The 13,421-nt window shown below is 45.7% G+C and overlaps 1 protein-coding gene across 3 annotated transcripts in view; it reads right to left on the reverse strand.

Moving 5' to 3' along the window:
• Positions 1-241: 241 nt before the first annotated feature.
• LOC308509191 (bifunctional heparan sulfate N-deacetylase/N-sulfotransferase 4-like) overlaps positions 242-13,421 on the reverse strand; it is a 206,333-nt gene continuing 193,153 nt past the window's right edge. Inside the window, exons 13-15 of one of the 3 annotated variants that reach the window (XM_081076934.1) lie at positions 13,104-13,213; positions 7,923-8,025; positions 242-5,167 (exon numbers count right to left, since the gene is read on the reverse strand). In XM_081076934.1, the coding sequence (XP_080933060.1) occupies positions 5,048-5,167; positions 7,923-8,025; positions 13,104-13,213 (333 nt within the window). In that variant the 3' untranslated portion in view covers positions 242-5,047. Of the gene's footprint in view, positions 5,168-7,922; positions 8,026-13,103; positions 13,233-13,421 lie in introns of those variants that run through there. The other 2 variants (XM_081076935.1, XM_081076936.1) reach the window with 2 other exon arrangements.

Consider the following 13,421-nt stretch of genomic DNA (forward strand, 5'->3'; position numbering starts at 1 on the left):
TGCTTCTCCCTGAGCAGTGGGTTCCAGTTCCCACAAGCTGGTCATATGTCACATGTTCAGTGGCAGCCAGGGCACCTTCCATCCGAGTGCTCGCTTATCACCTCCCCACCGCTCAGTGTGACCAGGTGGCCTGGCCTGGTATGCAGGGTCCTCGGCCCCCTAACAAATGAGCTGTGGCTGCTCTCACCTGTCCAGGGCCGCGTGCTGTGTGTCTGGCTGCCCCTCGGCACCTTCGGGCTGATCATAGACAAGTAGACGAGGAGAGCAGAGGCTGAGCTGCCCAAATCATGCTGTGCAGTGAGGGTGACACAGCCTAGCTGAGAAGAGTCAGCATGAACAGAAACATGAGGTCCCATTAATGCTTTTGCTGTGACTACACGTTAAATTAATAGTTTGGATATACTGTATTAAGTATAATATTACAATTAATTCTACCTTCTATAGTTTTTGGAAGTGGCTATTAGAAAACTTAAAATCGCATTTGTGACTCACATTTTCTTTCTATCAGACAACTGTGTTTAGGGAAAGACATTCGGGAGAAGACTCAGTGGAACCTAGATGGCAGAAGAGAAAGGTCCCAGGCAGTAACAGCTGCTTCTGGCTGGGATAGTTTTTAGAAAGAAAAGGGGCAAAGGAAAGTTGAAGAGCTCTGCGTCAGATGTACTCAGTGCAGGTGTGAGGCAGGCGTCAGACGGGGCTGACAGGGGCGCGTGGGAGGTGTGGGGCGGGGGTGCAGCAGCAGCTGGGGGTGGACATTGGAGTCACTGGTCCCCATGTCCTAAGCACTGAATACAATTTTTAGAGCTGGAAGGTATAGCGAGCGGAGAAGGTTGTGGCGTATATTACAGCTGGGCAAACAGCTAAGTGAGTTGGTATTGCCCAGCACATTTCAGTACACGAGGCACACTTCTACTGAGTACCTACTGTGCGCCAGGCTTTGGTATTACATAAGGCTTTAGACGTATGAGAAACAGTAAGAATTTCTGAATGGAAATTATTTACACAACAGTGTTATTTAAGGCATAACAGGCAGTGCATTTGCAATAATAAATACAAGAAAAATAATGTTTGATATTAATAAAATAGAAAACAAAAAATGGAGATATAATAAAATGGTTCATTTGTGGAAAGGAGTTCTTAGTAGAAGCAGATGATGTTAGACATACAGACGTATAGAATTCAGAGAAATTCTCCTGTAGTTTTTGAGTATCTAGAATCTTTAAGCAGTAATCTGTCATTATGTATTTGCCTTCATTACATGTTGTGGTTTCCCTTCTGTTTTAGGAAGTTGTCCCCATAGGTCTGACAGTCCTGACAGAATATCAGTGGGGTTGCAAAGGAATTGGAGAGAGAAGGTGCATGGGAGACAGTGTACTGAATGAGCCGAGGAGGAAAGGGACCTGGGGAGACGGACGAGTGGATGGAGAGGGACACACCTTGCTCTCGATGCTGACAGAACAAGGGCAGGGGCGCACGGAATGGCATCTGGATGGTGGTAGGGAACACGGTTTCCCATCTTGACCAAATCCAATTAACTGTATGTTCAAGACACGTAGGTTTTCTTATTAAAGGGAGTAGAGAAACATTTTTGTTTGAAGGAAGAAGAGGCAGTGGTCTGACTGCCATACACTTGCTGTGTGACACGCGTGGTCCAGTGTAAGTGCAGCAGGCATGTGCTAAGTTATTTACTATGTTCTCACCGTACGCTTACGAGCAGCCAGGGAGTTCTACTTCATGGTCTGCACTTACAGCAAGGACACTGTCGCTCAGCCTGGCCACACCTCTGGGGGAGGCAGAAGTGGGTGAGGGGGGACCCTCGAGGCCCCCCCGTGATGTCCTGGCCACATTTGCTATGTGTTTGGGGTGCAGGGAACAAAGACAAAGGGAGGACACAGTTCATGCACCGATTATAGTCTCAGGTTCAGGAGGACAAGCCACACGAGTGCAGCAGCCATGCCAGCAGGAGTGTTTATTCTGAAGACATGAGGACGAGTGACGCTGTGCACGTGCCCCAGGCTCACGCCGTGAGCTCGTGAGCCCAGCTCTCTCCTCCTGCTTTGCCCCCCGCTGCCCACACAGAAGACCCTCCTCTGGAATTACACTTACTGACTGTACACTTGTGCCTGGGGCTGAGACAAACTGCAACGTGCTGCCCACCTCACTCCTTCCTTTCGAAACCATTGGCCAGCACCGTTTCTGAGGCTCCCCCACTGAACAAATGGTCAGCCCATTATCTAACCACCGACATCGGCCTTGGAGACCATTCCACTACACACTGTGTCATTAACCGCAGTCGGCAGTCATGGTGAACAGGTCGCTCCATAACCTCGTGCAGTCGTGAGACAGAACGGAAGCAACATGAGGGAGAGCTGAGTGGGCCGGCTGAAGCTGAGGAAAATCAGCTCTTACTGGATGGAGAGCTATTTTTTTTTTTTTTAAGAAAACATACAATGATAGAAGGCGTATACATTTTTCTCACTAGCATTCTTTCTTGTTGCAGATTTCCATCTTTTTGGGCCATTGCTAAATACGAACAAACTCTGGTTTTGAGTGAGATTTGTAATATAGCCATTAGGGACCGATATTTGAAAAGCATATGTTATATTTTGATGCAGGCTTATAATCCCCTACCTGTATTAATGTGAAGTAACCGATGACTACATTTACTCGTGAGTTAGACGATTGGAACAGAGAAGGGGAAGGAAAGAGGAGAAGACACGGGCTTGCTTAAGGTTTTTGTAAGTTCCTTAAAATTTAAAAAAGTACGTCACTGAAGACCATGAGAGAGAATTTATTTAAAATTTTAAAGAATTACATATATTAAATCTTGAGTCGATCATTCTGAAGTAGCCAATGGGTAAAAATTGGGAAAATCAAGGTATTCTTAAAACTGAATATTTTCTTGATTTATCATAATTTTCTCCTAGCCCAGAGTCCCTCTAAGTAGTTTACTATAGGATGAAGATGAACGATATAATTAAATTCATTCTGTTGTCTCCTTTATCAATCTTAATAAGAAAGATGTACACACTGATGAAAATGAACCGGAGGGAAGAGACTGGTTGAATTTGGGGCAATTTTAGTCTCAGATATTTGTAGGTACGTGAATGATACTATGAACACTAATTAGAAAAAATGGGAAAGTACAACAAATGAGTTACATTTAAAAAATCTGGTAATGAGTTGGACCATGAGTTATGTGAATATTAATATGAAAAATCTCTCCTCTCTCTTCTCTAAATATCTCTGTTATCCCACTTGAGGGAAAAAAAAGTTAATTTCTAGTTCAAGAAGGAGAAATGTTAGAATATAAACTGGAGAAAATTAGTGTACACAGACATCCAATGTGAGAGCTCTAAATACACAATTATTGTGACTTTCGTGGGCTTAATGGAATGCTATCACCTAAATAACAATAAAGTTGAGAATCCGAGTCTCATAGTTAACAAGGAACAAGAAAAGGATGAGTTTGGGAGCTCTGTTAACTCATGGCCAAGAAAAATCTTACATTTTCTGAAAAATATCAAGAGCCTCTAGACGCAGTGGAAAACAATAGGAAAACGACCAAAAATCTAACAAAGTATAAATCCAAAGGTGAATTCTGAAATAAAATAGGTAGAAATTCTTGATTCTCTTTTAGATTTGATTTGCTTGCTTAAAACAAGAACAAAAAATAACAAATAAACAAAAATAAAGATCTTTAGTTTCCTGTGAAGACACTGAATTAGGCTAAGCACAATTTCTTAAATTATAGGAAAAAGTAACATTATTTAGAGCCTATAGAAGAAGTTCTCTGGAGGAAGGATGGATTGAGAGGTGGTGTCGCAAACCAGTTAGACTTTCTGTTCTGTTGAAATTTTACCTTTATGTACCACTGAGAAGATGCACAGAGCTTTAATACATCTTCACTGACCAAACAGGACAGAAATCCAGCCAGCAGGATAACAGCCTCCAGACTCGGGCAGTAGCTATGACCCTAAGAGAGAGTACCCCTTCTTCTCTAGAAATTGATGTTCGGGTGACACAGCTGGGAGACAGGTAGAGCTTAGAGAATTGGTGAAGTTGAAAGAGGTACGTGTTGGATTATATACTTTTAAGCAGGAATTACAGACATAACCTTGTGCAGTGGTACATGCACTGGCGTACACAGAAGCCCACGCTCTGACTGCCACCTGCCACCCAGAAGGCACAGGTCCCTCGTTCCACCTGTACACATACATTGGTGCTTCCAATTCATAGTTTACCAGTAAAGTTTTTCTCTTCCATGGACAGTGACAAAATATATAAATACTGCCTCACTGTCAAGTGAAAATATGTAGATTAATAGAATGACAAGATCTGGATCCATGTAAAGACAGCCTTACACATATGAGCTACGATTACGCAGGGTACCCAAAAGTCTCTGGCAAGTTTTGCTGGAACCGTAATGCAGAATTCACTGAGGATGGCACGCCCTGCCAGGTAAAATATCAGTGAAGAGGGACCTTTCAGAAGGTCCCCTCCTACAGAGGAGAACAGACGAAAACATGGGAAGTCACAGCGTTACTTCAGCAAGTCAAGGAAATTCACGAAGAAGAGTAATAGGAAAACGTGGGTATGCAATCAATACTATCTGCTCAGAACAGGACTGGGATTGCAGAAACTCTTTTAAAACAAAAGCGAAGGGAAAGTGGAAGCCCTTAATTCGGATGCGGGGTCACTGCCGGTATCTCAGTCCCTGTCTTTCCTCCTGTATGGCACTTGCATACAGTTGGGGTTCCCAGTCCACATTGGGTTTCGGAAACCTTATGGCTCGCAGAGGGACTGGGCTGTTAAGATCCCCACGCTGGACACTAGACGATGCCACAGAACCCCACAGTATTTCCCCAAAGCACACACAGGACTGATGCTAGTTGTTGCCAATGCGTGCATATGTAAGTTTTCATTTTATGAAGAAGGCAGGAGGAAATTATGTGCAGTCCCATGCTCACAATCCCCAGTGCGTTCGGGACGGACGTGGTGGGTCGGCTTTCCTGCCTGTGGTCAGCAGGAGTGTCGCAGCCCAGCGCTACCTCACTTTCTGCAGCTCGTGCCTCAGCCAGGCCGGCAGGGGCTGTCCCAGCCTGTGCAGCAGCTGGGAGAGCTCCACGTTGTGCTGGCGGTAGTAGGTGGACAGGAAGGATCGGGCCTGGAAAGCAAAGGCAGAAAGAAGACTGAAATGAGTCAGTGGTCCCCTCAGCAAGGGTGTGCGAACTGTTAGGAGAAATGAAAAAACTGACAATGCAGGTGCCTATGAAACGTGTACTTCTTTATAAGTCTCCTCTGATTTCACTTGTATTTACATTTTGAAAAGGTTTGGCAGAAGTGAGGCTTAAAATAAGAGCAGGTCCAGGTATGTCAGCTGCAGCTCCCACCCCACTGGGGTCCTTAGTTACTGGGGGAGTGGGAAAGATCACGGAGTGAGAAAAAGCCAGCGAGACAGGCCTAGGACTAAAGTGGAATGAAGAAAAGAACCGATGTACTGCCAAACCTACAGCCTCAGCTAGAAAACACAGACTATCCTTTACACGTGGTCACTTCCTGTAAAATTTGGCCATTACATAAGACCTAAGAGTGAACCATAAAAGCTGAAATTCACAATTAAAGAAATAACTTGCAACATCACAGCAACATTTTCTATATTTATCAGGACCACAATAGGTTTTAAAAAAAATCACCAAGAGCTTTCTACTTTAAAAATATTGTAAAGTCTTATTATAAAGATCGCTATAACAATCTTTTCTTGAGACTGCTATATTCTAGGAAAGCTGGAGTGACGGGCTCTTATTTGATGAATGATTAAAACAAAGATATGTCACCATTCATGTTTTTCTTTTATTTCTGGAAAACTGGACGTTTACAGTTGGCTTTTCCCTCTGGGCATCATTACTTCATATTACAACCCCACTGCCATAGCTCTGTGCCCTTGATAGGTCAGAGGTGAACATTTTCCCAAGTTCAGGGGGCAGTGGCCCACCGTTGTTTCCATCTGGTCAAAGTTACACCTTCTCTGAAGCCCTTCCCAATTTTTTAGCACAAATGGTCTCTTTCTTCCTAAAACTCCTTAGCAACTTTGTGTAGACCGTGGAAATGGACTTTAGACAACTTCATCTCTCCTTGCACCATCCATCACCAGTTATTTCATTGTTTCTTTCCTTAAAGCAGTTTGTAAACACTTCAAATTCTTGATAAGACGCTTGTAGAAGTAGTGGGAACATTGCATTGATTTCTTGGCAGATTAAAGTGATTCCTGAAACCCTTTGGAAATCATTGAGCTCAAATTTCTAGTTGAAGGACCTTCTGGTCCTTCTGTTTCCACAGCAACGCTCAGGTCACCCTGTCCTCCTTTTGCCCCTCTTGCTTTAGGAGAAGGACGCACAGTGAGGGTTCAGCTGACTGCCAACCGGTCCCCACCCCAGAACACCCCTCACAGTATCAAGACTCTTCCTGCCTTGTTGTAGTCCCACTGTTTTATCTTCTTACAGACCAGTGGCCATAAGTCTTTACCCTCCTGTAGGAAATCTGGGTTCATAATATTTCATCCTGCACCTTCCCTGTGATACTGTGACTTATGAAGAAAATATATATTTGGTCTTTGTCCCCTTCCTGGCACAGAGCTCCAAAACCCTTGGAATTTCCTAAGTGAGAGGGTGACAAACGTGTCTCATGCTATGAGGTGGCTTTTGGAAAGCACCTGAGGAAGAGGACTGGTTGCTGGAAGGACCATCCATGTGGCTGGAAGGTGGGAACTTTCAGTCCCACTCCACAGCCTCTGGGAGAGGAGGGCTGGAGTTTCAATCAATCACCAACGGTCAGTGAATCGATCGTGCCTGTGTGATGAAGACTCCCTAAAAGCCAACAGGAAGGCTTGGGAGAACTTCCGGGTTGGGGAACGTGTGGACGTTCTGGGCCAGAGGTGCCCGGAGATGGCCTGGAACTCCGTCACCCTTCCCACGTGCCTGTCCCTGTGTGTCTCTCCCATCTGCTGTTCCTGAGTTATGTCCTTTTACAATAAACTGGAGATCTAGTAAGTGACGTGGTTCTGCGAGCCACTCTAGCAAGGTAATGGAACCCATGGTGGGGTGGTGGGAAGCTCTGATTTAGAGCCAGTGGGTCAGACGAGCAGGTGACAGCCTGGGCTTGTGACTGGCATCTGAAGGGGTGGGGGCAGCTGGTGGGGCTGAGCCCGTACCCTGTGGGATAGGATGCCATCTGCAGGCGTGTAGCGTCAGAAGTGAGCTGAACTGCCGGACAGCCAGCTGCTGTCCAAGGGCCGCTCGGTGGCAGGATAAACCTCCCACTGTGTGCTGTAAGCCACAACCAGAAGGCTTTGCTCCCACTGCTGAGTCAGGACCACGTGGTGTAGGCCCTGGGTGCGTGTGTTTAGTTAGCGTTTAGTTACCGTGTTTCCCCAAAAAGAAGACCTAGCCAGACCATCAGCTCTAATGTGTCTTTTGAAGCAAAAATTAATATAAGATCGGGTCTTATTTTACTATAATATAAGACCGGGTCTTTCATATCATATCATATCATATCATCATAATCATATCATATCATATCATACCAGATCTTATATTAATTTTGCTCCAAAAGACACATTAGAGCCTATTGTCCGGCTAGGTCTTATTTTTGGGGAAACACGGTATGATGCTTACACATTTTATCTAAAATCTTTGTTCCGTAAACATTGTAAGTGCTTCACACATTTGGGCAGGAGTCACTCTCCAGAGAGCATTTACGTTTCTACTGCATCCCAAAGGCAAACGGTTTCTACGGTATCTACCAATCACTATCAGTCCGTTGGTCTTCTAAACAAAAAACTATTGACAGCAGAGGAAGCAGAAGAGGAAGCAAACTGCTCTCACTGGCTCTGAAACAGGGTTTTCCAAATCAGGCAGTGTTACCTCCGGGCCCATGGGCGGGTATTTCCGGCCTTTGCTTTTCCCAAGGCATTTGGTCTTTCCTCCTTCCAATAGTTGGCACCAAAAGCCCTTTTGGGGATCAAACCTGCAAATGACCGAACATACAAGTGATTATAAAGAGTAAAATGATCACAAGGGAATACGATGTTTAAGTGAGACAGCCTCACCAACGCATTAAGGAAAATGAACTTGTGCCCGTCCATTGGTTCAGCTTAATTCACTTCTATAGATATTTATGAAATTGATTTGAGAGAGTCTAACTGAGATTAAATAAACTAAATGTTATATATTTTTGAATATTCCTACTGTGATAAAAAACATAACATCTTTAGTGCAATCTTATGTTGAAGTTATTAACCTAAGTTCCATATTTTATTTATGCACCCATAAAGGATCAAGGTCCAATAATCAAAACTACAACCCATCTATACAGGACCTTTAGAATATTTATTAACTTACTAATATGATTTCCCTGTCAAAATATATTACTAGATTTCTTTGAAATCATTCAATGGTATATATTAAAGTGACTGAATGTAATGCAAATATAATTCTGTGAATATAAACATGAATTAAATTTGGAAAATTCTGTGTTTTTACAGTTCAAAATGTTTATACCTTTGAAGGAGAAAATTGAGTGTTAAAATACAAGGTGTTCTATGTGTTTTGGACAACATGAGAAACAGGCTGTGCGAAGGCGGGGCTGGCACAGTAGATGCCTCTTCATTGTTTCGTTGAAGGCAGATGACCCTCGTGAACAATTCAGGTACCTGTACTCTTAGCATTCGAATACCGTTTTGTTTCCCAGGCTGCCCAAAGTTACAGAAGAAAGGAGGAGTGACCTAATCATTTTGTTTATATTCAAACCTGTGAGCATTTCCGTTTTCAGCACCAAGACAGGAAGAGGAAAGAAGGAGCCAAGTAAGACGGGACACGTTAAATTTATTCTAGGGGGTTTGCTGTTTGCATCAAACAGTGAAACGTTTGCATTTTTGTTGCTCAGCAGATGTTTCCAAAGGATGAGGCATAATTGCCTGGGATGTGAAGTTAATTAGTTGCATGATATTTTGTTGGCTGGTGCCCATTGCCTCTGCACACGCGTGAGCTCCTGCACACACGGGAGGGAACGTCCTTCAGGTCTCTGCCCAGCCTATCATCAGGGACACGCTCCTGCAGCCCAGCTCGGCCTCGTCCATGTCACCAATTAAAATTACATCCCTACTGGGTACATGCACAGAGGGAGGACAGAGTCTTCTCCGACCTGGACTTCCCAATCTGCTCTTTGCCTGTTGGTCCTTCTTCAAGTCTTCATTCAGTTCCCAAGAGGACAAAAAATCAGTCTGCTGTGCGAAAAGAGGTGGGGAAGTGCCCCAACAGTGTTTCCTGCCTCAGGATGAGAACGTTTAATTGCATCAAGGGAACACACAGCTCTAGCAACACAGCCGCTGCTGTTGGGGTGGGGCCCTCAGGCTGGGCTGCCATCACATCGTGCTCTCCACAGCGGTGGCTGAGGTCCTGCTCACACACCCTGAGGAAGGAGAACCTCCCAGAAAACTGACGGTCATTCTCTGCATCGGGTTGTTCTAACCTTACGTCCACATGATTTGGGTGTCCTGCTTTTGTTTATTGCATTGACTATGTTCTCCCCCTGAAGTTCCACAAAGGACATTTCTACTTTCTAAGTGACAGCAATCCATGGCTTCACGGCTTTGTATTGGTGGACACGACACTGTGACATTAACGTGCAAAGCTTCCCTCCAATACCTGTGACACAACCTGCAGGACATCCTCTGGCTGCCATGCCACCTCCTCTGTTACACCGAACAGCACGGTAGTGATTCATTTTGTGAAGTGGGAGGCATATTAAAAACCATATATTTTGTACTTGTTTGTAATCTCTTTTTTCAAAGTAGGATTTTACAGGTTTATTGAACTGCAAGCAATATTTGCAGTAAACAGGATGGAACTGTTCCCTGAATGAGTGCCGGGAGGTGGGAATGCCCGCCCTCATCTGCAGCATTCCGTGGACATGTCCCGTGGGGCATGTTCCGTGGGGCATTTTCCATGGGGCGTGTTCGGGGAGCCCCCCGCCTGTAGCACCAGCGGCCTGCCTGCCTGCCTGCCGTGCTAACGCCGTGGGCACCTAAACCTGCATTAGGGCTGCTTCGGTGCAGGAGGAAGAACCCAGCCTCATTCCTACTTTTCCTGTTTCTCCATCGCCCTCTCTAATTGTCCAATTGCTGATGATTATCTGCTGGGAGCTGGGAAATTATATAATCAGGCTTGTTAGACTTTTGTCTAAAATTTAATAGGCTTTGTATCAGGCCTCCAGAGGGAGTCAAATACACGCCCTTTTAAAATGTGCTGTGGCTGCTAGGAGGTTTTGTTTTTGTTTGTTATTTGTTTCTTTACATTTTTTTCACTTTCAATTGCCCAGGCACATGGCTTTGTTTTCCCAAGATGACTAGAGCTCTAACCCCCTCCCACAGCCTCTTCCGCAGGGTGCCCTCACTCTCCCTTCCAGTGGGGGACCCTTCCCTCTTCCCCTTGGGTTTGGGCTGGCTGTAGTGACTTGGCTGTGATCAATGAAATGTGGCTTAAGTGACGCTGTGTCTGGCAGGGCTGGGTCAGAGAAGGGCCTGGCTCTCCTGGCCCAGCGCCCCCGACATGTCATGGAACAGAGCCATCACACGGTGAGAAAGCCTATGGGAAGGTTTCCTCTGGTAGAGCTTGGCACTGAGCCAGATATGTGGGCGAGGCCGTGAAGAGAGTCAGGTCCAAGGTGCTGGAGCAGGGAGACGCTGACAACGCTCACTCCTGCCAGGGACACAGCGAATTCACATGTGGAATGAGACCCTCTGAACGAGGTCTGAAAGCTGGAGGGACAGAACGTCCCCTACACAGGTGAGAAGGGCCGCGCCCAGATGGGAAGGACGGGCAGAGTCATGGTCTTGCCAGGGAGAGCCTGTACCCACCTGGAGATGCACCATCAGGAGGAACCTCATAGGCAAGGCACCCATCCCGGGGAGTGCGGGGTTTGGCTCCATAGCAGGCACCTACCCTTAGGTCCTACACAGGAGACATGAGCCCCAAAACACTAACTTTGTAAACCTACTAGGATTACGTCCAGGAAAACAACAGCACTGTAGGAACAGAAAACCTGCTCCTGAAGGGCTCCTGTGCAGACCCATGACCTGAAACCAGCACAGACTACAGAGGAAGGAGACCCACCTGCAGCCGGTGAGGGTTTGCTGAAGAGGCAGGGCCTGGCTGGGTCCCTCCGTGGGGCCTGAGCCACTGGTGGGACCATCTGGATGACCTCACTCCATCTTGCTAATACCTGCCCCCCAAATCTGCTCCTCCTTCCATGGCCACATGGCACAGCTGGGCTGGGGAGAGCCCTGCCCATCCTTACACCACAGTCGTGGCCCAGCCACAGCAGGAGGGGACACGCAGCACACATAGGGGGCAGCCCTGAGTACCTGGCTCTGGACAGGTGGATGGCACTTCTGGGCCACAGGGCATCTCCTACATAATGCCACTCCTTTGAGACTGGGACAGTTAGCTGAGTTAGCTAATACACAGAGACAAACACAGAGAGTTAGGCGAAATGAGGAGAGAAAGGAATAGGTTCCAAACGAACGAATAAGACAAACCTCAGAAATAGAACTGAATGAAACAGAGATAAGCCGTCTCTGATAGAGAGTTCAAAGTAATGTCATAAAGCTGATCGCCGAGCAGGCTGAGCACAGTGAGGATTTCAACAGGAAGAAAGGAAACATAACAAAGTATCCATCACAGATTATAACTCCACTGCGAAACACACACGGGAGGGCTGACCAGCAGCCTGGGCCAAGGAGAAGAACGAATCTATGTATGAGCTAGAAGACAAAGCAACGGGACTCATGAGAGAGCAGCAAAATCAAAAAAATAATTTTAAAAAGTGAAGATTCCTTAAGAGACCTTCGGCACAACATCAAGTGTAATGACATTCATGATATATGGGTCACAGGACTGGACAGCTTCACTGGTGAATTGAAGCAAACATTCAAAGAAGATTTAATACCTATCTTTCTCAAACTCTTCTAAAAATTAGATGAGGAAAAACTTCCAAACACATTTTACGAGACCAACATTACCCTGATACCAAAGCCAGACCAGGACTCCACAAAAAAAGAAAATTATAGGCCAATATCCTTGATGAACATAGATGCAAAAACCCTCAACAAACCCAACAATACATTGAAAGGACCATGCACCATGACCAAGTGGGATTTATTCCAGGGATGCAAGGATGGTTCAACAAATCCATCCACATGACTCCACCAAAAACTGTTAGAACAGACAAATGGATTCAGTAAAGTTGCAGGATACAAAATTAATAATATTCATAAATCTGATGTTTCTACACACAAATAATGAACTATTGGAAAGAGACCGAGGAAACAACCCCATTCACAATTGCATCAAAAAGAATAAAGTACCTAGAGATACGTTTAACCAAGGAAGGAAAAGACCTGTACTTGGAAAGAGAAGGCTGCAGGAGATTCCAGCCCCTTGCTGTCCACATCATACCCAGACCCTGATGTCTTCCCCATTGACAGCCCTGTGTCCTCTCTCAGCCCCCAGCCCAGAGAACCCGTCAGGCGATGAGGAGGCTGTGGTGTCCACTGGTAGGTGTGGGGTGGGCTGTCCACAGCAGTGAGTCACTGGGACATTACAGGAGATTATATCTGGTTACCTAATTTAATCCATACAGGACAGAGCATGCATATGCCCTTTTCCCCTTCTGCCTGAAATACCACTCGCTTTCTTCCCAACCAGACGTTTTCACCTCTGTAAGCCCCACTCCTAGGACACTTTCTGTACAACCTGGGCATGTAAAGAGTTCACTTAGCCAAACTTCTATGTGACAGAAGCTCACAGAAAGGGAAATTTGACACAATAAAATGCGTGTAAGATAATACTTGAATAATACTCGATGCAGTGTCCCTGGTGTTCGGAAGGGAATAGCATACAGCTGGTGAGGAGCTGCTGTGACTGTAACCAGCAAAATGTCGTATAAACTCATAGCTGGAGTGAATGATGGTGTACACAGGCCGACCACGGAGAGTCTCGGACAGCAAATGATGGGAACGGAAGCAAGCACAAGAATGGACTCACGTGAGAGCTTCGGAGTAATTATAATGAGGTGTCACTCCCAGAAACTTCTGGACTTCGTCCATCACAGTAGCTGGGTCCGATCTCAGTTGCTGTCCATCAATAATTAGCAACTGAAAAGTCAAAGAGTCACTGTGTGAAGAACAAAACTGAGTTAAACAGGCCGCGCTGCCTCCCTTGCCCCGGCATGCCAGTGGGCAGCGAGGCCATGTGAGCAGGACGATCACGCGGGACCTAGGACACTTTGTAGTGTTTGCTATTCCTAGGTCTCCAAATGAACAATTAAAACTCGCCACCGGCAGTACTTAGGATCCTTACGGA

This window comes from Rhinolophus hipposideros (assembly GCF_964194185.1).
Source record: "Rhinolophus hipposideros genome assembly, chromosome: 16".
NCBI lineage: Eukaryota > Metazoa > Chordata > Mammalia > Chiroptera > Rhinolophidae > Rhinolophus > Rhinolophus hipposideros.